We start from the raw sequence: 25,762 nt of genomic DNA, 5'->3' as shown, positions 1-25,762 counted from the left end.
CCGTGAGTGGCTGGCCCCAGCTATCCACCCCGAAACCCTCGCGTGGAATCCGAGCTAACAAGGCCTTCCGACATCACTGAACTGGCAGCCGTGCACACAGGCCTGTGGGGCCTACTGAATCCCGCCTGTCTGATCCCGGCCTTGCTGCCTGCCACAGAATGTCAATTCAACGCTGCCAGCAACTGTTCGCTCAGACTTAGCCACGCCGTCCCTCCCACTGCTGCCTCCCACTGACCCGTCGCTGCCTGCTCAGATGTCACCCTCCCACCCACGCCCCCTCCCCTCCCCCCCACCTCTCCCTCCCCATCTTCAAACTCATCCCAATTTCCATTCATCCATCTCACCTCAAACCTCCTTTTACTCACCAACTTACGCGGTAGCACAGTGGTTAGCACTGCTGCCTCACAGCGCCAGGGACCCGGGGTGGCACAGTGGTTCGCACTGCTGCCTCACAGCGCCAGGGACCCGGGGTGGCACAGTGGTTAGCACTGCTGCCTCACAGCGCCAGGGACCCGGGGTGGCACAGTGGTTAGCACTGCTGCCTCACAGCGCCAGGGACCCGGGGTGGCACAGTGGTTGGCACTGCTGCCTCACAGCGCCAGGGACCCGGGGTGGCACAGTGGTTGGCACTGCTGCCTCACAGCGCCAGGGACCCGGGGTGGCACAGTGGTTGGCACTGCTGCCTCACAGCGCCAGGGACCCGGGTTCGGTTCCCGGCTTGGATCACTGACTGTGTGGAGTCTGCACGTTCTCCCCGTGTCTGCGTGGGTTTCCTCCGGGTGCTCCGGTTTCCTCCCACAGACCAAAGATGTGAGGGTTAGGTTGATTGGCCGTGCTAAGTTGACCCTCGTGTCAGGGGGATTAGCAGGGTAAATTTTAAAGTTTATTTATTTGTGTCACAAGTAGGCTTACATTAGCACTGCAATGAAGTTACTGTGAAAATCCCCTAGTCGCCACACTCCGGCACCTGTTCGGGTACACTGAGGGAGAATTTAGCATGGCCAATTCATCTAACCAGCACGTCTTTCAGACAGTGAGAGGAAACCCACGCAGACACGGGGAGAACATAGAAAAACTACAGCACAATACAGGCCCTTCAGCCCACAAAGTTGTGCCAAACATGTCCCTACCTTAGCGATTACTAGGCTTACCTACGTGCAGATGTAGGTAAGCCCAGTAAACGTGCAAATTTTGCACAGACAGTGACCCAAGCTGGGAATTGAACCCGGGTCCCTGGTGCTGTGAGGCAGCAGTGCTAAGCACTGTACCACCTTGCCACCTTTATAAGTGTGGGGTTAAGTGAATAGAGCCTGGGTGGGGTTGTTGTTGGTGCAGACTCGATGGGCCGAAAGGCCTCCTTCTGCACTGTAGGTGCTAAGTTGCCCCTTAGTGTCAGGGGATTAGCAGGATAAATATGTGGGGTTACCGAGATAGAGCCTGGGTGGGATTGTGGTCGGTGCAGACTTGATGGGCCGAATGGCCTCCTTCCGCACTGTAGGGATTCTGTGATTCACAGGTGGGATATTGCGAGGGCAACACCTTAATTTCAAAACTCTCAGTGTGAAGAGCATTGGGATCTTTCGTCCTGTTGACAGTGACATTTAAATACAATTTATTGTTGTTGTAAAGGAGTTTACCGATTGGCACATGATCGAAGGCTGGTGTGAGTTGCCAACTCTCGCTGGGTAGTTCCCTGGGGGATGGGTTACCTGACCTCCAGTCGCTCTGCCCGGTTTAGTCTGTATCCAACCCGGTTATATTGAGCAAACAGGTTTGGGTTCGGCTGCTCTGAGGATTTCTCTCCTGGATTTGCTCTCTGCTGCTCCCAGAGGCTAATCGCAGAATCAGCCATTGGAAAAAGACCATTCGGCCCACTGTGCCTGTGCTAGCAAAGAGCAATCCAATTATTCTCGCAGCCCCTGCTCTTTCCCCAGAGCCTTGCAACATAGACCGAAAGACAGAAGAGCAGAAGTAGGCCATTTGGCCCATCGAGTCTGCTCCACCATTCAATGAGATCATGGCTGATTTGATATAATTTTTAACTCCACTTTCCCGCCATATCCCCATAATTCTTAATTCTCTTACTGATTAAAAATCTGTCTGTCTCAACCTTCAACATATTTAATGACCCAGCCTCGACAACCCTCTGCGGTAAAGAATTCACAGATTCACTCACTACCCTCTGAGAGAAGAAGTCCCTCCTCATCTCTGTCTTAAACTGGCGACCTCCTTACTCTGAGATTCTGCACTCTGGTCCTAGACTGGTATGTTGGCCTTCATAGCGAGAGGATTTGAGTATAGGGCTAGAGATGTTTTGCTGCAATTGTACAGGGTGTTGGTGAGGCCACACCTGGAGTATTGTGTGCAGTTTTGGTGTATCTGAGGAAGGATGTCCTTGCTATAGAGGGAGTACAGCGAAGGTTTACCAGGCTGATTCCAGGGATTGGCAGGTCTGTCATATGAGGAGAGACTAAGTCGGTTAGGATTATATTCACTGGAGTTTAGAAGAGTGAGAGGGGATCTCATAGAAACTTATAAAATTCTGAAAGGGTTTAGACAGGCTAGATTCAGAAAGAATGTTCCCAATGGTGGGGAGGTCCAGAACTAGGGGGTCTTTGTTTGAAGATAATGGGTAAACCTTTTAGAACTGAGGTGAGGAGAAATTTCTTCACCCAGAGGGTGGTGAATGTGTGGAATTCACTCCCACAGAATGTAGTTGAGGCCAAAATGTTGTGTGATTTCAAAAATAAATTAAATGTAGCTCTTGGGGCTAAAGGGATCAAGGGATATGGGAGGAAGAGGGATCAGGATATTGAATTCGGTGATCAGCCGTGATGAAGATGAATGGCGGAGCAGGCTCGAAGGGCCGAATGGCCTCCTCCTGCTTCTAGTTTCTATGACTCTCCCACAAGGGGGATCAACCTCTCAGCATCGACCCTGTCAAAACCCTGAGAATCCGATATGTCTCAATAAGGTCACCTCTCATTCTCCTAAACTCCAGTGCAACCCACACAACCTCTTCCCCTTCAACTTCTTAACCAATTACCTCCTGAAAGTTCCTGTTGAATCTGCTTCCACCGCCCTTTCAGGCAGTGCCTTCCAGGTCACAACAACTCACCGAATACAATCCCAATCCCCTCACCTCCTCCTCTGGTTCCTTTATCTTCACTCTGTGTCCCTCTGGTTTCCGACAATCCTGTTAGTGGAAACAGTTTCTCCTTATTTGCTCGATCATTATTTTGTACATCTCCACGGATCTCTTGTTGGCCTTCTCTGCTCTAAGGGAACAATGTAAGAAGTCTCACAACATCAGGTTAAAGTCCAACAGGTTTATTTGGTAGCACAAACCACTAACTTTCAGAGCACTGCCCCTTCATCAGGTGAGTGGGAGTTCACAAACAGGACATATAAAGACACAAACTCAATTTACAAAATAATGGTTGGAATGCGAGTCTTTACAGGTAATCAAGTCTCAAAGGTACAGACAATGTGAGTGGAGAGAGGGTTAAGCACAGGTTAAAGAGATGTGTATTGTCTCCAGACAGGACCATTAGTGAGATTTTGCAAGCCCAGGCAAGTCGTGGGGGTTACAGATAGTGTGACATGAACCCAAGATCCCGGTTGAGGCCGTCCTCATGTGTGCGGAACTTGGCTATCAGTTTCTGCTCAGCGACTCTGCGCTGTCGTGTGTCGTGAAGGCCGCCTTGGAGAACGCTTACCCGAATATCAGAGGCCGAATGCCCGTGACCGCTGAAGTGTTCCCCAACAGGAAGAGAACACTCTTGCCTGGTGATTGTCGAGCGGTGTTCATTCATCCATTGTCATAGCGTCTGCATGGTCTCCCCAATGTACCATGCCTCGGGACATCCTTTCCTGCAGCGCTCTAAGGGAACAATCCCAGCTTCTCCAGTCTCCATGTCACCCTCCAGTAAGGAATACTCCCCACTTTGCCGGGATGGGTGCAGCTCCAACAACACTCGAGAAGCTCAACACCATCCAGGACAAGGCGGCCCTGTTTGATTGACACCTCATCCACAAACATTCTAATTGGGCCTGGGTAAGATATTCTGTCAGAGTCGGTGCAGACTCGATCATAGAACCCATAGAACCCATAGAATCCCTACAGTGCAGAAGGAGGCCATTCGGCCCATCAACCACATTCCCACCCAGGCCCTATCCCCATGCATTTACCCTGCTAGTCCCCTGACACTAAAGGGCAATTTAGCATGGCCAATCAACCTAACCTGTACATCTTTGGCGTGTGGGGGACATGATCGAATGGTGGAGCAGACTCAATGGGCTGAGTGGCCAAATTCTGCTCCTGTACCTTATGAACTCATGGGAGGAAACCGGAGCACCCGGAGGAAACCCATGCAGACACGGGGAGAACGTGCAGACTCCACACAGACAGTGACCCAACCGGGAATCGAACCCAGGTCCCTGGCGCTGTGAGGCAGCAGTGCTAACCACTGTGCCACCGTGCTACCCTTGCTATCTTTTAAAGTTTATTTATTAGTCACAAGTAAGGCTTACATTAACACTGCAATGAAGTTACTATGAAATTCCCCTAGTCGCCACACTCCGGCGCCTGTTTGGGTCAATGCACCCTAACCAGCACGTCTTTCAGAGTGTGGGAGGAAACCGGAGCACCCAGAGGAAACCCACGCAGACACGGGGAGAATGTGCAAACTCCACGTAGACCGTGACCCAAGCCGGGAATCGGTCCCTGGTGCGGTGAGGCAGCAGTGCTAACCACTGTGCCACCGCGCTGCCCTTGCCGTCAGTCAGGGTATTGGGGGTGACGGAAACAAGGGGCTGGATAGAGTTAGGATTTGGATCAGCAGTGATCTAATGCAATGGTGGAACAGGTTTGATGGGCTGAACGACCTCCTCCTGTTCCTGTAGGTGAGGACTGCAGCATCCCTTTCACTATTTTACCCCCGCGATGGCTCTGAGTGCGATTAACATATGTTTTATTCTGCCTGCGCTGTTAGATTATTGTGGAACCTGAAACGCAATCATTAGGTCAGATTAATGATCACACGCCCTGATGCTGGTGAGATAGGAGTGAAAACTCCAAACAAAATCACATCCCTTTATTTGTATTCCTTTCTAGACATCTCCAGCATAATCCCCATCCAGCTGTACAGAACAATTGCAAAGTATTGACAATGCGGACACTTCCTGAATTTCAATCCAGTCACGGTGTAACACTGCAGTATTGTATTCACAATGCACCTCCACGCAGACCTGACACTGCCTTCTCCACTAACCTGCCCATCACCAGCACTGCTTCTGTCCCAATGCGGAATTGGATTAACTTCCTCTGTTAACAGTTTAATGTCCACCTGTGGAGCCAGCGCAACAATGCCCCTTAGCATTTATATAGCACCTTGAACACAGCGGAACACCCCAAGGCCCCTTTCCACAGGAGTGAGTGTCAAACAGGCTTAACACCCGGCCCACGCAATGTGGGATGAGGGCAGATGGCTCAGAGCTTGGTCAAAGAGGTTGGTTCTGTGGAGGTTCATCAGGGAAGGGTGACGGGGGGAGTTGGAGTGCTTCAGGGAGGGAACTCCAGAATTTAGGGACCAGGCAGCAGAAGGCTCGGCCCCCAAGACAGAATCACAGAATTGTTACAGTGCAGAAGGAGGCCATTTGGCCCATCGTGTCTGCACCGACCACAATCCCACCCACGCCCTATCCACATAGTCCCATGCATTTACCCTAGCTAGTTCCCCTGACACTAAGGGGCAATTTAGCATGGCCAACGCACCTAACCCGCACATCTTTGGAGTGTGGGAGGAAGCCGGAGCACCTGGAGGAAACCCATGCAGACACGGGGAGAACGTGCAGACTCCACACAGACAGTGACCCAGGAATCGAACCCGGGTCCCTGACGTTGTGAGGCAGCAGTGCTACCCGAGAGGAGAGGCTAAATCAGTTAGGATTATATTCACTGGGGTTTAGAAGAGTGAGAGGAGATCTCATAGAAACGTATAAAATTCTAACAGGGTTAGACAGGGTGGATTCAGAAAGAATGTTCCCGATGGTGGGGGAGTCCAGAACTAGGGGGTCATAGTTTGAGGAAAAGGGGTAAACCTTTTAGAACTGAGGCGAGGAGAAATTTCTTCACCCAGAGGGTGGTGAATGTGTGGAATTCACTCCCACAGAAAGTATTTGAGGCCAAAACATTGTGAGGTTTCAAGAATAAATTAGATAGAGCTCTTGGGGCTAAAGGGATCGAGCGATACGGGGGGAAGGGGGGATCAGGATATTGAATTTGATGATCAGCCATGATCAAAATGAATGGGGGAGCAGGCTCGAAGGGCCGAATGGCCTCCTCCTGCTTCTAGTTTCTATGTTTCTATTGGGTGAGCCCAACAAAATAATTAGTCAATTGTCGCTGTGCTTGATTACTAAGCTAGGGTAAGCAGTAAATGACTTGACGTTATCCCAGGTGAATCTACCCTCACGTCAGGTAGCCCTGTTACAACTGACGAGAGGGAAACAAACAATGTTTTTTCCCTCAGATTTTGCTGTTCTGTGATGGGTCTGTGAGAGTTGTAAATGCTCTGGGCGATACAGTATGCTGCTGTCTCTATATTTTGAAAAAATGTACTGACAGCGTAATGCTGCACAGCTAATACTGTCAAGGAAAACAAAATATACTTGGTGTATTTTCTGACAGTGGGAGCTATGTACTGTTAGTGTTGTCAGAATCTCAGAATAAAGGATCCCTGAGTGGTTAGTGTTGGGGAGAGAGAGCTTGGAGCAAGCCAGTGCATTTAATCAATAGTGCAGTCCTGTCAACTATTTTGTTTCCCTCCGAATGAAGTCGCAAATAAAAATAAATGTTTTAAATGGGTGTTTATTTTAAACATTTGGCAGTGCAGAGAATCTCTTTAGTTTGGCTCCATCTGAACTACCACATTGAGCTATCGGCTAATTTAGTTTCCGCATTTGTGAGAAGGTAAATATTTGGATTAGACGGCTCAGAATGGCCGACAGGCTGAGAAGCAACGTTCACTTTGCTCCGTTAAGGACAGCTTACTTCATAAATAAAAGTTCATTCATTAGGAAGCATGGGTAGGCTGTCAGGGTGTGAGCGCCATGGAGGTGTCGGACACGGCTTGGCAGAGATCACTCCTGCCTCCCTCGCCTCGAAGGCTATGACTTCAAATCCAGAGACTTAGCCCAATTTTGGCGTCACAGATACTGAGGACTGTCTCTGTGCAGCCAAAAAAAAAATGGCACGGCGACTTTGTGTGAGCTGTACCCAGCATACTCTCTAATTCCATCTTTTACCCTCGTTCTACACTCTATAACTCTAACTATTCGAAATGTTCGAATAATGTGCTTCCCTGCTGCCATCAGATTTTTGAATGGACCTGCCATATGTTAAGCTGGTCTTTTTCTACACCCCTGTAACACTGCATTCTGCACCCCCTCCTTTCCTTCTCCTCTCTGTGCTCTATGAACGATATGTAACCATAGAATCCCTACAGTGCAGAAGAAGGCCATTCGGCCCATTGTTGTCTGCATGGACAACAATCCCACCCCAGGCACTATCCCCACAACCCCACATATTTGCCCTGCTAATCCCTCTAACCCACACATCCTGGGACACTAAGGGGCAATTTAGCACGGCCAATCCACCTAACCAGCACATCTTTGGAGTGTGGGAGGAAACCGGAGCACCCGGAGGAAACCCACGCAGACACGGGGAGAATGTGCAAACTCCACACAGACAGTGACCCAAGCCAGGAATCGAACCCGGGTTCCTGGAGCTGTGAAGCAGCAGTGTTAACCATTGTGCCACCGTGCCACCTATATTTTGTCCGTATAGCGCACAAGGAACAATACTTTTCTCTATATCCTGATACACGTGACAATAATAAATCAAATCAAACCAGATCAAAATTCAGGCGCAATGTTCCCTACTCGATAGGAGAGCTGTAATTCCATACTCCAATCCTAGACTGAAACCCCTCCAGTCACTTCTCTTGCTCTGCCACACTCCTCAAAATCACCAGTGATATATGTGTGACTGTGACAAAGGCAAACTCACCTGCCTTGTCCTTCTCAATCTGTCAGCAGGTTAACACCATCGACCACATCATCCAACAACAGCACCTCATCAGCTCAGTGGGTCATGCTCTCATCTGGCTCTATAAGGGTGGCACAGTGGTTAGCATCGCTGCCTCACAGCGCCAGGGACCCGGATTAAATTCCCGGCTTGGATCGCTGTCTGCGCAGAGTCTGCACATTCTCCCCGTGTCTGCGTGGGTTTCCTCCGGGTGCTCCGGTTTCCTCCCACCGTCCAAAGATGTGTTGATTGGCCAGGCTAAATTACCCCTCAGTGTCAGGGGAACTAACTAGGGTAAATGCATGGGATTACGGGGATAGGGCCTGTGTGGGATTGTGGTCGGTGCAGACTCGACGGGCCAAATGGCCTCCTAGAATGGTCTAGTTGGGCACATGAGCGGTGCAGGCTTGGAGGGCCGAAGGGCCTGTTCCTGTGCTGTATTGTTCTTTGTTCTGCACTGTAGGATTCTATGATTCTGGAACAGCCCTGATTCACTGTATGGTCCTATTCCCTATTCCTCGTTTTCTTATGAAAGGTGACCGGGGGATTTTCGCAGTAACTTTATTGCGGTGTTAATGTAACCTATTTGTGACGCTAACAAATAAACTTAGAACTAAACTCACCTGTGAGATCCAGTAATGTCCCACTCTGTTCCTCCCTGCCCTGAGCTACTGGCACCACACACTTGAATCTTTTCACAAGCATGCTTCTCAATCCCTTTCACCTTCTCCAATCCCCTGTATTCATTCCTTCCAACCCGGCTGTGTCTCTTGACTTGCCTTCCAAACCCCTTTTCCCTTGTAATCTGCACCAACAGATTCATTTGTTTGTTTGCCTGAATTTTTCACGGTCCTGATTGATACGATAAACGCGGCTGATGCACTGGCTTGGACGCTAAAGGTTGCAAACGTATTTGAAAGGTGATTATTTTGGTGAGTCGCTGTGGGATGGGCCAGGCGGGCCAGTGGGGGTGGAGAGAGGGAGGGAGATGTACCTTGTGGCAGGAAGCTGGCAATGGGCTGATAAGAAATTCGAGAGTAGATTTAATTTGTGATAGGTTTGGAGCCCGGCTTGTTTGGACTGTAAAACGATGTGGTCTGTTCAGTGTGTAATTGAGTGGATGGTGAAAGGCTGGATGAGCAGTTGCTATAGCAGTCTGTGGGGGCACAGTGTGAGGCAAAGGTAGCAGCTTAAATAGAACCATTGTAAACAGGGGGAGGTCGCCAATCAGTACTGACTGCTCCCTGGATCACCTTTGATGTGTTGCATTAGTCGGAGCACCATGTGATACCATTCGGTATATCGTGGCCGTGGATTGTTTTCTTGTTTGGGGTTCTTTGCAGGTAGCGGGAAACACTTTCCCCCTTTCAGAAAGTGTCTCAGTCCTCCCACATTTGATTTCAGGCATTTTGGGGAATCTTTATCTCTCTTTCATGAGTGGATAGGTGGGGAGGCTGGAGCTGTTCTCCTTGGAGAGCAGGAACACAGGAATTAGGAGCAGAAATAGGCAAATTCACCTCTTCGAGCCGACTCCGCCATTCAGTCAGATCATGGCTGATCTCTCCCTGGTCTCAGATCCACCTCCCCACCTGTTCCCCTTATCCCCTTATCACTTTTTTTATCAGGAATATCTCTATCTTCCTCTTGAAACTATTCAACGATTCAGACTCCACCGCGCTATAGAACCCTACAGTGCCGAAGGAGGCCATTTGGCCCATCGAGTCTGCACCGACCACAATCCCATAACCCCATGCATTTACCCTAGCTAATCCCCCCGACACTAATTTGACATGGGCCAATCCACCTAACCCGCACATCTTTGGAGTGTGGGAGAAAACCGGAGCACCCGGAGGAAACCCACACAGACACGGGGAGAATGTGCAAACTCCACACAGACAGTGACCCAAGGCCAGAATTGAACCCGGGTCCCTGGCGCTGTGAGCCAGCAGTGCTAACCCACTGTGCCACCTGGGCGAGGTGTTGAAAATCACGAGAGTAGACAGGGAGAAACCATTCCCATTGGTGGACGGATGGAGAACCAGAGGATGCCAATTTAATATGATTGGCAAAAGAAGCAAAGGCGATATAAGTAGAACCATTGCGAGTGGTTCGGGTCTGGATCACACTGTCCGAGAGTGCAGTGGAGACCAGGTCCATCATGGCTCTCAAAAGAGAATTGGTTAAACACCAGGAGTCTGCAAGGCTATGGGGCAAGGGTGGGGTGTGGGAGAGGCTAAACTGCTCTTGCAGAGAGCCAGCATCGAGTCAACGGGTCAAATGCCCTCCTCCTCTACTGTAACCATTCGATGATTCTGAGGGCAGGGTTACAACAGCAGTTAACAAGCACAGAGAAACTAATCAGGAGTTAAGTAACCGATAATTAACTAATAGGAGCTATTAGCGTCACCACTCAAGTGTCTGTTACACCCTACAGGATTCTGCTTGTCAAACCAGAGCACAATCAACAGGCAGCTTGGATTTAAGATATTACTTTCGTGTTACAGTTTTTTGATATCTCTGTCAGGAAGTTACTGAAACAACAAACTCCTCGAGAGTGTTATTCTGAAGTGACTGAAATGTTGGGTTTTGGAGAATTTCGTTCTGTATCCACAATATTCCAGCGGTGGTTTTGCCAAGGCACTGCACAGTTGTAGCAAGGTTTCCCTATCCCTGTACTCCAATCCCCCCCCCTGCAATTAAGGCCAACATGCCATTTACCTTTCTAATTGATGGGCCGAGTGGCCTAATTCTGCTCCTAATGTCTCACGGTCTAATTGCTTGCTGCACCTTGTCTGTGTTGTGAAGCTGAGTTTGCAAAGATGTAAAAAAATGTTTGCAAGGAATTGTAAAAATGCGCTGGTTCATTGGCCGTGCTAAATTCTCCCTCAGTGTTACCCGAACAGGCGCCCGGAGTGTGGCGACTAGGGGATTTTCACAGTAACTTCATTGCAGTGTTAATGTAAGCCTACTTGTGACTCGAATAAATGAAGAAAGGCTTTTTTATTCTTGGGTTATTGAGGGGCTGAGGGCGTTGGGAGTGCAGTCAGATGTGGGCGTGCGTCACTGTCTGTGGGTGTCTGTGTGAAAAAGGCCATTAATGGCCTTTCGAAACGAACATCCAAAAAGTAAAACCCAACGCGATTGAGCTGGTAATTGAGCATCTCCTGGTGGGACCAGATAGTGACAGGCTGACAGGGACACATTACTCTGAATGATAATAATGTACTTTCTTCTTCTTCTCTTATTCCAACACCAGAGGAAGGCCTCAACCACGAATGCAAGCTTTGTAATCAGACATTTGATTCACCCGCTAAGCTGCAGTGTCATCTGATTGAGCACAGTTTCGAAGGCATGGGAGGCACCTTTAAGTGTCCAGTCTGCTTCACAGGTACGGGGGAGGAGAGAGGGGGATGGGCATTGTGCTGGGTGGGGCGGGGGGGGGGGGCGGTGGCGGGGGGTGGGAGGGCAGAAGGAGGCCATTTAGCCCATTGTGTCAGTGTTGGCTCTCTGTTGTATTGTGGGAAACACAGCAGTCAGGGCGACACAGTGGGTTAGCACTGCTGCCTCACAGCGCCAAGGACCCGGGTTCGATTCCCGGCTTGGGTCACTGTCTGTGCGGAGTCTGCACGTTCTCCCCGTGTTTGCGTGGGTTTCCTCCGGGCGCTCCGGTTTCCTCTCACTGTCTGAAAGACGTGCTGGTTAGGGTGCATTGGCCGAGCTAAATTCTCCCTCAGTGTTACCCGAACAGGCGACTAGGAGATTCTCACAGTAACTTAATTGCAGTGTTAATGTGAGCCTACTTGTGATACTAATAAATAAACTTTATAAATAGATAAATAAACTCGGGTCACTGTCTGTGTGGATTTTGCACTTTCTCCCCGTGTCTGCGTGAGTTTCCTCCGGGTGTTCTGGTTTCCTCCCACAATCCAAAGATGTGCGGGTTAGGTTGACTAGCCATGTTAAATTGACCCTAGTGTCAAGGGATTAGCAGGGTATAGGGCCTGGGTGGGCTTGTGGATGGTGCAGACTCGATGAGCTGCATGAGCTCCTACACTGTAGGGTTCTATGACATGCTGATTAGGTAAGAAGTTTAACAACACCAGGTTAAAGTCCAACAGGTTTATTTGGTAGCAAAAGCCACACTTTGGACTTTAACCTGGTGTTGTTAAACTTCTTACTGTGTTTACCCCAGTCCAACGCCGGCATCTCCACATCATGCTGATTAGGTGCATTGGCCGTGCTAAATTCTCCCTCAGTGTTACCCAAACAGGCACCGGAGTGTGGCGACTGGGGATTCTCACAGTAACTTCATTGCAGTGTTAATGTAAGCCTACTTGTGACAATAATAAATAAACTTTAAACTTAAACTCAATTTGTACACAGCAAGCTCCCATAAACAGCGAATGACCAGATACTGAGTTTTTTTATGATACCGGCTGTGCAGTTAATATTATAAGAAGAGTTTTAACAACACCAGGTTAAAGTCCAACAGGTTTATTTGGTAGCAAATGCCATTAGTTTTCGGAGCACTGCTCCTTCGTCAGATGGAGTGGATATCAGTTAATATTAGTCAGCGCCCCGGGGAGAGGTCCCCTGCTCCTCTGAGAAATGGTGCCATGGGACTTTTGGCATTTGCCAGTGAAGGCAGATGGTTTAAGATGGCAGCACACCCTCGGTAATGCACTGAGTGTCAACTTCGATTACTGTGCTCAGGCCACTGGAGCGGGAATTGAACCCAGAACCCTCGGACACAGAGGCAGAAATGTTACTAACTGAGCCAGAATAGTTAATGAGCTTCCCATTATCCTTCACCATTGAGAAATTGTAAGGAAGCTTACAGCTGATGGCCCTGTTTCTACCTGTTAATAATTTAGATTCGACCTCACATGTACAATAAGAATGTTTTTAAGCAGCGGGTTACGATGATCGGGGATTGTGTTTATCCAGCTTCCTCTTAACTGGATCTATGCCGTTCACCTCAGCCACTCCCTGTGATCGTGAGTTCCACACTCTCACCACTCTCTGGGTAAAGAAGTTTCTCCTACCTTCCTTCTCCCCGTGTCTGCGTGGGTTTCCTCCGGGTGCTCCGGTTTCCTCCAACAATCCAAAGATGTGCAGGTTAGGTGGATTGGCCATGCTAAATTGCCCCTTAGTGTCCAAAGATGTGAAGGTTAGGTGGATTGGCCATGCTAAATTGCCCCTTAGTGTCCAAAGATGTGAAGGTTAGGTGGATTGGCCATGCTAAATTGCCCCTTAGTGTCCAAAGATGTGAAGGTTAGGTGGATTGGCCATGCTAAATTGCCCCTGAGTGTCAGGAGAACTGGCTAGGGTAAGTACATGTGGTTATGCGGATAGGACTTTGGTTGGATTGTGGCTGGTGCAGACTCGATGGGCCAAATAGCCTCCTTCTGCACTGTAGGGATTCTATGATTCTCTGAGTGGAGTTGTTGCTTACTGAAATGCTCTCTCTGTGTCCACTCTGTCAAAACCTTCTACAATTTTAACGGTTTCCATTAGGAAGCCACCTCAGTTTGATTTTCAAGAGAAGTGGAGTCAGGTAAGGTTACGGAGGTGGGAATAAGCTGCGCATCCATTCCTGGCAGGGGTAACCTCACACAGTTCCGGTATCATAGAATGCCTACAGTGCAGAAAGAGGCCATTCAGCCCATTGAGTCTGCACTGACTCTCTGACGGAGCATCCCACCTAGGCCCTATCCCCGTAATCCCACATATTTACCCCATTAATCCCCCTAACCTGCACATCGTGGGACACAAAGGGGCAATTTACTATGGCCAATCTACCTAACCTGTACATCTTTGGACAGCAAGGAGCAATTTAGCATGGCTAATCCACCTAACCTGCACATCTTTGGACAGTAAGGAGCAATTTAGCATGGCCAATCTACCTAACCTGTACATCTTTGGACAGCAAGGAGCAATTTAGCACGGCCAATCCACCTAACCTACACATCTTTGTGCACTAAGGGGCAATTTAGCATGGCCAATCCCCCTAACCTACACATCTTTGAAGTGTGGAACGAAACCAGAGCACCCGGAGGAAACCCACGCAGACACGGGGAGAACATGCAAACTCCACACAGACAGTGACCCAATCTGGGAATTGAACCCGGGTCCCTGGCGCTGTGAGGCAGCAGAGCTAACCACTGTGTCACCGTGCTGTATCATTCTTGTAAATCTATTTTTTGCACCTTCCCCAGTACTTGTGCATCTTTTCCTGAATTTGGCAAGCGGAGATGTACTCAGTGCTTCAGTGAAGCTGTGGTTTAAACCTGAGTTGTTTTTGTGGAAAGCCTTCCCAGCCACAGAATTAAACAAAAGACGGTGTCAGTTTACCAATCCAGTCAGCGCTCTTCCCTTGCAAGGGTTGCAATTTGGTTAATCTCCTTCACTGTCGTTCTTGGGAACAGCTTGAGAAATTAGCAAGTTCCCGTTACAGATGTTGCGCACACATTTAAAAAGTACCAGAGGAATTTCTCCGCTTTGCGATCTCGCTGTGACAGGAATGGGATCTGGCAGCGCAACCTGGGAACTGCAAGGTGTGGTTACATCCTGAAAAATTGGGAGAAACTCGTGATTTTGATGCCAAAAATAACCCTGGAAGGGGAATTATTCATTTGCACAACCTCCTTCCAGCCTTCTGAGGAAAAAAAAGATGTGGTTTGTGTTATTTTTTGCCCCTCTGCCCTGAAGCAGATTGTACAAACTGGGATAAGACGCTCACTGAGCTCCTATTCTCCAGTCAAGGCAGTTTAGAGCAGGGAAGGCTAAGGGGGGGACATGGTTGAGGTGTGTAAGATTGTGAGGGGTACAGACAGGGTGGGTAGGGAGCAGCTGTTCCCCTCGCATGAGGGGTCAAACTTGAGGGGGCACAGTTTTAGAGTGAGGGGCAGGAGATTCAGAAGGGAGTTGAGAAAACATTTACTCACTCTGAGGGTGATGGGAATCTGGAATGCGCTGCCTGGGAAGGTAGTGGAGGCGGGAAACCTTACAACCTTAAAAAAAATATTTGGATGAGCACTTTAAATATCATAACATTCAGGGATATGGGACAAGTGCAGGAAAATGGGATTAGTGCGGCTTTAGTGGTAGTTATTGTCATAGAGGTTTACAGCATGGAAACAAGCCCTTCAGCCCAACTTGTCCATGGCACCTTTGTTTTACCACTAACCCTTTTTTTAATCACTATGCTAATCCCAATTGCCCGCAATTGGCCCATATCCCTCTATACCCATCTTACCCATGTAACTGTCTAAATGCTTTTTAAAAGACAAAATTGTACTCGCCTCTACTACTACCTCTGGCAGCTTGTTCCAGATACAGACCACCCTGTGAGAGAAAAAATTGCCCCTCTGGACCCTTTTGTATCTCTCCCCTCTCACCTTAAACCTATGCCCTCTAGTTTTAGACTCCCCTACCTTTGGGAAAAGGTGTTGAATATTTAGCTGATCTATGCCCTTCATTATTTTATAATGTGGAGATGCCGGCGTTGGACTGGGGTAAGCACAGTAAGAAGTCTCACAACACTAGGTTAAAGTTCAACAGGTTTATTTGGTATCACGAGCTTTCGGAGCGCCGCCCCTTCATCATCCATTCCTAATGAAGGAGCAGTGCTCCGAACGCTCGCATTATTTTATAGACCTCTATAAGGTCACCCCTCAGCCTCCTACGCTCCAGGGAAAAAAGTCTCAGTCTATCCAGCCTCTCCTTATAACTCAAACCATCAAGTCCCGGTAGCATCCTGGTAAACCTATTAGAACAAAGAACAATACAGCACAGGAACAGGCCCTTCGGCCCTCCAAGCCCGCGCCGCCCCCTGGTCCAAACTAGACCATTCTTTTGTATCCCTCCATTCCCACTCCGTTCATATGGCTGTCTAGATAAGTCTTAAACGTTCCCAGTGTGTCCGCCTCCACCACCTTGCCTGGCAGCGCATTCCAGGCCCCCTCCACCCTCTGTGTAAAATATGTCCGTCTGATATCTGTGTTAAACCTCCCCCCCTTCACCTTGAACCTATGACCCCTCGTGAACGTCACCACCGACCTGGGGAAAAGCTTCCCACCGTTCACCCTATCTATGCCTTTCATAATTTTATACACCTCTATTAAGTCTCCCCTCATCCTCCGTCTTTCCAGGGAGAACAACCCCAGTTTACCCAATCTCTCCTCATAACTAAGCCCCTCCATACCAGGTAGCATCCTGGTAAACCTCCTCTGTACTCTCTCCAAAGCCTCCACGTCCTTCTGGTAGTGTGGCGACCAGAACTGGACGCAGTATTCCAGATGCGGCCGAACCAACGTTCTATACATCTGCAACATCAGACCCCAACTTTTATACTCTATGCCCCGTCCTATAAAGGCAAGCATGCCATATGCCTTCTTCACCACCTTCTCCACCTGTGACGTCACTTTCAAGGATCTGTGGACTTGCACACCCAGGTCCCTCTGCGTATCTACACCCTTTATGGTTCTGCCATTTATCGTATAGCTCCTCCCTACATTATTTCTACCAAAATGCATCACTTCGCATTTATCAGGATTGAACTCCATCTGCCATTTCTTTGCCCAAATTTCCAGCCTATCTATACCTATATATTCTGCAGACTCGATGTGTTGAAGAGCGTTTTGTGCGCTGTGTGACTCTGTGACTCTATGACTTGTCAAGTACAGCTGGATATCTCACAGGTCCATCTCTCTGTAAAGCTTTATCAGTGATTGTGCAATGTCGGGTGTCCATGTTCAGGCTTCTCTCTCTGGGTTCATCAGTCGATGCCGCAGGTGTTGAACTGCAAATCCAGCTCCAGGGCTCAGCGGAAAAAAAGACCTCCAGATAATGTTTCTACTTTAAGGCCTTTCAGCCCATCATGTCTGCTGGCTCTTTGAAAGAGCTATTCAATTAGTTCCACTCCCCGACTGCTCTTCCCCTTTATCATCGAATCCCTCCAGTGCAGAAAGAGGCCATTCGGCCCATTGAGTCTGCACTGACTCTCCAAAAGAGCATCTTACCCAGGCCCAACCCCGCACTGTCATGCATTTCACATTGCCAATCTACCTAACCCACACATCTTTGGAGTGTGGGAGAAAACCGGAGCACCCAGGGGAAATCCACGCAGATACGGGGAGAACGTGCAGACTCCACACAGACAATCACGTCACCCAAGGTCATGGCTAGTGACCTACCTCATCTTCAATTTCTGCTCCGTATATATCCCTGGGAACACCACCACCCTGGAGGTTCCCCTCCAAGTCACTCACAACTTGGAAATATATCGGCCGTTCCTTCACTGTCGCTGTGTCAAAATCCTGGAACTCCCTCCCTAACAGCACTGTGGGTGTACCTACACCACATGTTCTGCAGCGGTTGAAGAAGGCAGCTCACCACCACCCTCTGAAAGGCAACCAGAGATGGGCAATAAATGTTGGCCTCGCCAGTAGTGCCCACATCCCATGAATGAAGAAATGACAAGAAATCTCAAATGTTCCAGAACTTAGGTGGCACGGTGGCTCAGTGGTTAGCACTGCTGCCTCACAGCGCCAGGGACCCGGGTTCAATTCCTGCCTCAGGTCACTGTCTGTGCGGAGTTTGCACGTTCTCCCCGTGTCTGCGTGGGTTTCCTCCGGGTGCTCCAGTTTCCTCCCATAGTCCAAAGATGTGCGGGTTAGGTTGATTGGCCATGCTAAATTGACCCTAGTGTCAGGGGGATTAGTGAGATAAATACCTGGGAGTTACAGGGATCGGGCCTGGGTGGGATTGTTGTCGGTACAGACACGATGGGCCGAATGGCCTCCTTCTGCACTGTGGGGATTCTATGAATGTTTACATACAGCAAAGTTCAAAGAGAACTCCCTACAGGATTGTCAGATCATTTTGGATATATTCATAGAATCATAGAGTGGTTAAAGCAAAGAACAAGGTCTTTCATCCCATTGTGATTGTCCCGATCTCTGATAGAGCAATTTACCCAGTGCCATCCCTCCTCGCCTTCTCCCCGTAACATTCGTCCTTTCCAAATAACAATCTAATTCCCTCTTAAAAACCTCGATTGGACCTGCCTCCCCCACACTCTCAGGCAGCGCATTCCACATCCTAACCACCCGCTGCATTAACAGATTTCTCCTCAGATCTCCATTGCTTCTTTTACCTTAAATCTGTGCTTTCTCATTCTCAATCCATTCACCAATGGGAAGAGTGTCTCTCTCTGGACTCTGTCCCGACCCCTCGTGATTTTGAACATCTCGATTAAATCTCCTCTCAGCCTTCTCTTCAAGGCTCACAACCTCTCCAATCCGTCTCTGTTTAAATTAAGTTCCTCATTCCTGGAAGCATTCTCCTGAATCTTCACTGCATTTTCTTTTAAAGGAAAGTTTATTTATTGGTGTCACAAGTAGGCTTACATTAACACTGCAATGAAGTTACTGTGAAAATCCCCTAGTCGCCACACTCCGGGCGCCTGTTCGGGTAACACTGAGGGAGAATTTAGCACGGCCAATGCACCCTAACCAGCACGACTTTTGGACTGTGGGAGGAAACCCACGCAGACACGGGGAGAACGTGCAAACTCCACACAGCCAGCCACCCGAGGCCGGAATTGAACTTGGGTTCCTGGTGCTGTGGAGGCAGCAGTGCTAACCACTTTGCCACCATCAACAGAGAAAGGAATTGTGGGTTGTGTTGATGGTGTGAGGTTAAAAAGGGTGATGGAAACTCACATGGGGCATGGAGACCAGCAGAAATCAGATAAATTACTGGAGAGGTGGCAACCCTCACCCACTACCAGGAGTGAAATGCCCGTGTCAGGTTAATATTGATAAGATATTTACTGGTTTTTAAAGCCCCCTCTAATGTCAGTTTGTCGCAGAGCTTGACAAAGGGTTGTGTTTTTTTTTTAATTAATGATGGTTGGTGTGGCGTTTGATACAGACTCCTGCATGATTCCTTGCCTGTCTATCTGTAAGGATGGTGCATCTACAGACCTTCTAGGTCATAGTGCCTCAGACATCCTTCAGAAAATCTCTTTCCCCAACCCAAACACTGCCTGTGGCATACACCGTTCAATTATTAATGGCGCGTCTCTCTGGAAAACCTCACTTCGGTTTTTTTTTAGACTTTGTTTGTATTCATTAAAATTGAAAACGTTACTGCTGCGCTTTCCCGAGAACTCGCTGTCAAAGGTGGACCAGGCAAGCAGGTTCAAAGGTCACCCTGCGGGTCTCCTGCCTCAGGCCTCGCTGCGGCCTCTCCCAACCTCCAGCCTGGGCCTACTGAAGCCCCGCGTTCAGCCCACAGCCCCGCCCTCGCCGAAGGTGCTCATTATATTGGTGTTAGCTGAGGAAGAGGCCTGATCACCAACACCACCACCACCCCCCCCCCCCTCCCCCCCGCCCCATCCCCTTGGCGTTGCCCATGGCCACACACGTGAAGGCTCCAGAAAAGACCTCCCTGGCCTAGGCCCCACCTCCACACTGGCTGAAGGTACAAGGCTGAGACAGAAAGCCCAAGCGGAGAGAATCAGTGTCCCGTTCTTGCGATAGAAGTTTTTAAAAATTTAATTTTATTTATTTATTTATTTAGTTATTTTTCTTTTCAGCACAGTACAGGCCCTTCGGCCCTCGATGTTGTGCTGAGCTTTGTCCAAAACCAAGATCAAGCTATCCCACTCCCTGTCATCCTGGTGTGCTCCATGTGCCTATCCAATAACCGCTTAAATGTTCCTAAAGTGCCTGACTCCACTATCACTGCAGGCAGTCCATTCCACACCCCAACCACTCTCTGAGTAAAGAACCTACCTCGGACATCCCTCCTATATCTCCCACCATGAACCCTATAGTTGTACCCCCTTGTAATAGCTCCATCCACCCGAGGAAATAGTCTCTGAACGTCCACTCTATCTATCCCCTCATCATCTTATAAACCTCTATTAAATCGCCTCTCATCCTCCTCCACTCTAAAAGAAAGGCCCTAGCTCCCTCAACCTTTCCTCATAAGACCTACCCTCCAAACCAGGCAGCATCCTGGTAAATCTCCTTTGCACTCTTTCCAGCGCTTCCACATCCTTCTTATAGTGAGGTGACCAGAACTGCACCAAAACTGATGAAAATAAATCAGGAGTGAATATTTCAGGTAGCTTGAAGATCAGTAACCGGAGGACAAAGCTTGAAGATAATTGGCAAAACAACCAGAGGGGGGATGAGGAAGTTTTGTCTGTATTACGCAGCGAGTTGCAACCTGGAATGAGAATCATAGAATTCCTACAGTGCAGAAGGAGACCATTCAGCCCATCGAGTCTGCACTGACAGCAATCCCACCTAGGTCCTAGTGTCAGGGGGATTGGCAGGGTAATTACATGGGGTTATGGGGATAAGGCCTGGGTGGGATTGTGCAGACTCGATGGGCCGAGTGGCCTCTTTCTGTACTGTATGATTCTATGATCCCCATAACTACACGTATTTACCCCGCTAATCCCTCTAACTTACACACCCCGGGAAATTAAGGGGGACCTTAGCATGGCCAATGTACCTGACCCGCACATGTTTGGAGTGTGGGAGGAAACCGGAGCACTCGGAGGAAACCCACGCAGACATGAGGAGAACGTGCAGACTCCACACAGACAGTGACCCAAGCCGGGGATCGAAACCGGGTCCCTGGAGCTGTGAGGCAGCAGAGCTAACCACTGTGCCACCATGCCGCCCATGAAGGGGAGTTGGAAGCAGATTCATTGAGAAGGGGAATTGGATATATATTCAAAGGGAAGGAATTGCAGGGCAATGGGGATAGAGCAGAGGGAGGGGAACTAATTGGATCGCTCCTTCAAAGGGTTAGCACTGGCACACTGGGCAGAACGGCCTCCTGTGTATTGAGGGTCTACATAGCACAGAGCCGACAACCGCCAATAACTGTGCGCTTCGGGTCAAACTGCCAAGCCCAGCGGCAACTCAGACACCAGAGCAGCGGCGACAATCGCACGACAGAGGGATGTTGCAACTGGGCAGAAGCAAGTGTTAAAACAGAACAGATTTACAAAGTAGCTGGAAAATGAGAGTGACCGACAAGAAATGGAGAGTGGGATTTTCCGATAAAAGCAAATTACTGCAGATACTGGAATCTGAAACCAAAAGAGAAAACGCTGGAAATCTCAGCAGGCCTGGCAGCATCTGTAAGGAGAGAAAAGAGCTCCAGACGACCCTTTGTCAAAGCTAAGAGGCAGAGAAAGTGGGAGATATTTATACTGCAGGGGGAGGGAATGAAAGATGAGTCATAGCCACAGAAACCAGGGGAAAGGCTGCTAATGGCAGCCCATAGAGAGAATAAAGGGTGTGAATGGCCAAACGGCAGAGAAGCTGTAAGCTCTGACATGTGGAGATGTTCGGGGGGTTGGGGCGGAAATGGGACAGAGGTAAAATGTAGAAAAGGGGAAACGTGGGGGGAGAAAAGGGAAGGGAAGGGGATTTTCCGGCCCCGCCCACCGCTGGGATTGTCCAGTCCCGCCGAGAGTCACTGGATGTCTCCCCCACGGCTGGTCCTAAACAATGCAGGGACCTGCAGCCAGGGAGTGTGGAAATTGTTGTTAAATACCTTTAAGGATATCAGCGTGGCATCACTCGCAGGGAAATGTGTCAGGTAATCCAGTCTCAGCTTCACTTTTGCTTTGAGCAGAGCACACACGTCTCCAAGTTAGACACCTTTTCAAACTGTGTGCCTCATCTTAATAAATGAACCCACAATACCTCTGCTCAATCCCTTACGAGCGCTTGGCGTCTTGTACAGTAAAAACACTCAAGGTATTACATCACTATAATAAAGTGACAGAAATATGACAAAAATCTGAACAGGTTAAAAGAAAAAAGTAAAAGAATGAGGTTAAAAATATTTGACTGTGGATCACAGATGCTGGTGTGGGCGAGTTGGGGCAATTGGCTTGTTACAACATTCTGTATATTTAATATAACATACATTGCGTGAGAGAGGGTGTGTGTGAGTGTGAGAGAGAGGGGGTTCTGCTTGCCATGGGAATCGTAGCGGACGGCGGGCCGGACCATACAAAGGCCCGTTGGCCTCGGGCAAGATTTTCCGGTTTGGGGTGAGTGTGGCGGGAAAATCCCGCCCATAGTATGAAAGATAGTGAGAGATAGTGAGAGAGAGATAGTGAGGGTGTGAGAGATAGTGAGAGAGAGTGTGAGATAGTGAGAGAGATAGTGAGAGAGATAGTGAGGGTGTGAGAGATAGTGAGAGAGAGTGTGAGATAGTGAGAGAGAGTGTGAGGGTGTGAGAGATAGTGAAAGTGTGAGAGATAGTGAGTGAGAGTGAGTGAGAGTGTGAGATAGTGAGAGATAGTGAGAGTGAGAGTGTGAGAGTGTGAGATAGTGAGAGAGTGTGAGAGATAGTGAGAGAGTGTGAGAGATAGTGAGAGAGTGTGAGAGAGTGTGAGAGGGGGAGAGTGAGAGAGAGAGTGGGAGAGAGTGTGTGCGAGTCTGTGACAGTCTGAAAGTATGTATGTTTGAGGGTGTGTGTGTGTATTTGTGAGTGTGTGTTTGTGAGCAAGTGTGTGTGTGTGTGTATAAGTGCATGTATGAGAGAGTGTGCATGAGTGTGAGAATGAGCATGTGTGTGAGCGAGTGTGAGAATGAGTGTGTTTGTGTGTGTATATGAGTGTGTGTGGGAGTGAGTGTGTGTGTGCGTGTATGTGTGTGTATATGAATGTGTGAGTGTGTGTGTATATGAGTGTGTGTGTATGTGAGTATGTGTGAGTGTGTGTATGTGAGTGTGTGTATGTGTGAGTGTATATGTGTGTGTGTATATGAGTGTGTGTGTGTGTGTGTGTGTATATGTGTGTATGTGTGTGTATATGAGTGTGTGTGTATATGAGTGTGTGCATATGTGTGTGTATGTGTGTGTATATGTGTGTATGAGTGTGTATGAGTGTGTGTGTGTATGAGTGTGTGTATGAGTGTGTATATGAGTGTATGTGTGTGTATATGAGTGTGTGTGTGTATGAGTGTGTGTGTATATGTGTGTGTGTGTATATATGAGTGTGTGTGTGTATATGTGTGTGTGTGTATATGAGTGTGTGTGTGTATAATGCTTGTGTGTATAAGTGAATGCTCACTCTCTCGGAAAGCCCATTAACTCTTTTGCCTTTCTTCCTTTTCCAGTGTTTGTCCAAGCGAGCAAGTTGCAGCATCATATTTTTTCTGCCCACGGGCAGGAGGACAAGATCTATGACTGCTCACAATGCCCGCAGAAGTTTTTCTTCCAAACAGAATTGCAGGTATTTGAGAATGGTTTTACCGTTTTGATGACAACATGTGTCATTTATGACTATTTCCTACACCAGAATTCACTTTGTTTTAAAAAGGCGTGGATATGTTAAGGATTGCAGACTGATTATGGGAAGAGCTGGAGGCCATTCAGCCCCTCAAACACATTCTGCCATTCAGTGGAATCATGGTTGGTGAAAGTCCAATTTCTGCCTTGACTCCAGAAACTTTGTGTTGAAAAATCTATTGATTGCAGATTTAGAAATTATTAATGGGACTACAACCCATTTCTTTTTGTGAGAGAGAGCTCCAGAAATCTACCACCCTTTTTGGGAAGAATCATTTCCTCACTTTTTTCCTGAACATCCCGGTTCTGATTTTTGTTCTGGACTCTGCAAAAAGCAAACTATCCGTTCAGTCAATTCTTTTCCAAATCCTAAGAACTTTAATGAAATCATTCATGAACCTTGTATATTCCAGGGAATAGAGTCTAAACTATAAACACAAACATTCTGAATTGGAGTCTCGAGTTCAGTGACTGGTTTTACTGTTAACTGCACATCAGCACTGAACCCAAGACTCCAATTCCGAACCTTTGTGTTTCTGCTTTATCCTCGATTAGATTGTGGTGCATTGCCTCATTCAGAATGGGTTCATTTATTTAGAGTTAATTTTTATTTGTTCACGGGATGTGGGCGTCACAGGCTGGCTGGCATTTATTGGCCATCCCTAATTGCCCTTGATGCCTTCTTGACCTGCTACAGTCCATGTGATGTAGGTACACCCACCGTGCTGTTAGGGAGGGGGGTCCAGGATTTTGACCCAGCGACAGTGAAGGAACGGCCGATATATTTCCAAGTCAGGATCGTGAGTGACTCTGAGGGGAACCTCCAGGTGGTGGTGTTCCCATGTATCTGCTGCCTTTGTCCTTCTAGATGGTGGAGGTTGTGGGTTTGGAAGGTGCTGCCTACGGACGAAGGAGCTGTGGTGAGTTGCTGCAGTGCATCTTGTAGATTAGGGGCTGCTACTGAGCCTCTATGGTGGAGGGAGTGGATTTTTGTGGCCAATCGAATTTGTCCTGGATGGTGTTGAGCTTCTTGAGTGTTGTTGGAGCTGCACCCATCCAGGCAAGTGGGGAGTGTTCCATCACACTCCTGACTTGTGCCTTGAAGATGGTGGACAGGCTTTGGGGAGTCAGGAGGTGAGTTACTTACCACCTCTCACTTATTCTTGTAGCCAAAGTATTTATATGACACCACTAACTTTCTTTTGTTGGTGTTTTATACCAAACGTCAATTCCTGTGAAGGATTATATTAATTATGGTGAAACTTGTAAATTACGAAAACCTTAGGAATTGGCTTCAGCTTGTCGTGTTTTGCAGGTTTTCTTATTTCTGCAGGGGTCAGTGGATGTACTGTAATAAGAAAATGAATGGGGAGTTCTTTCCTCAGTGTGTATATTGTCCCATTCCTGGGACAGAACCATTCTCGTGTTCATTCCCAGATATAGAGGGCTTTCTCTGTCACAATGCATGCTGGGTAAATTGTTTGCCATTCCACAGGAACTGCTGCCACCTCCCACTGGCCAGCCTATGCTGAGCTCAGGGAAATTTGAGAGCAGAAACGGGAGCAAGCTGAAAGATGGTGTGGAGCATCAGGAATGCTAACCCTCACAATCCCTCAAGCCCCCTCTTTACCTCCTCAAGCATGACAATCCCACAGGTGATGGTTATAAGGAGAGGTTGGATAGATGGACCTTTGTTCCCTGGAGTGTAGGAGGCTGAGGGATGATCTGATAGAGGTTTATAAAATAATGAAGGGCATTGTTAAGGTAGATAGTCAACCATCATTTCCCAAAGGTAGGGGAGTCTAAAACTAGAGGGCATAGGTTTAAGGTGAGGGGAGAGAGACAGAAGTGTCTAGAGGGGCAATGTTTTCACACAGAGGGCGGTGAGTGTCTGGAGCAAGCTGCCAGAGGCAGTAGTAGAGGCGGGTACAATTTTGTCTTTTAAAAGCATTTAGACAGTTACATGGGTACGATGGGTATAGAGGGATATGGGCCAAATGCGGGCAATTGGGACTAGCTTAGTGCTAAAAACTGGGCAGCATGGACAAGTTGGGCCGAAGGGCCTGTTTCCATGCTGTAAACCTCTGTGACTCTATGAAGTCATTGTGAGCAATTGAAAGAAACTTCTAGATGAGGTTGCCATTACAAGATTCTGGCTGTACCAGCAGCTTATCCAGATAGGCCATTCTAATGTACTTTCACAGTGGTAACTAAAGCATGGACATGTATTGTAAACAGTTATGTCTCTTTGAAAGGGGGGAAAAGTATCTTTATAAAGAAAGGGGGATGTTGTAACATATCTTTGAGGGATTGCAGCGTGACAGCCCTAGAAAG

At 48.3% G+C, this 25,762-nt stretch overlaps 1 protein-coding gene across 4 annotated transcripts in view; it reads left to right on the top strand.

Moving 5' to 3' along the window:
- znf521 (zinc finger protein 521) overlaps window positions 1-25,762 on the top strand; it is a 474,497-nt gene that overhangs the window by 368,901 nt on the left and 79,834 nt on the right. For all 4 annotated transcript variants that reach the window (XM_078215600.1, XM_078215599.1, XM_078215602.1 and 1 more), the window contains 2 exons: window positions 11,346-11,477; window positions 23,257-23,372. In XM_078215600.1, the coding sequence (XP_078071726.1) occupies window positions 11,346-11,477; window positions 23,257-23,372 (248 nt within the window). The remainder of the gene's footprint in view (window positions 1-11,345; window positions 11,478-23,256; window positions 23,373-25,762) is intronic.

Source organism: Mustelus asterias, chromosome 7 (assembly GCF_964213995.1).
Source record: "Mustelus asterias chromosome 7, sMusAst1.hap1.1, whole genome shotgun sequence".
Classification (NCBI taxonomy): Eukaryota; Metazoa; Chordata; class Chondrichthyes; order Carcharhiniformes; family Triakidae; genus Mustelus; species Mustelus asterias.
This window is presented reverse-complemented; position numbering and strand designations above follow the sequence as displayed.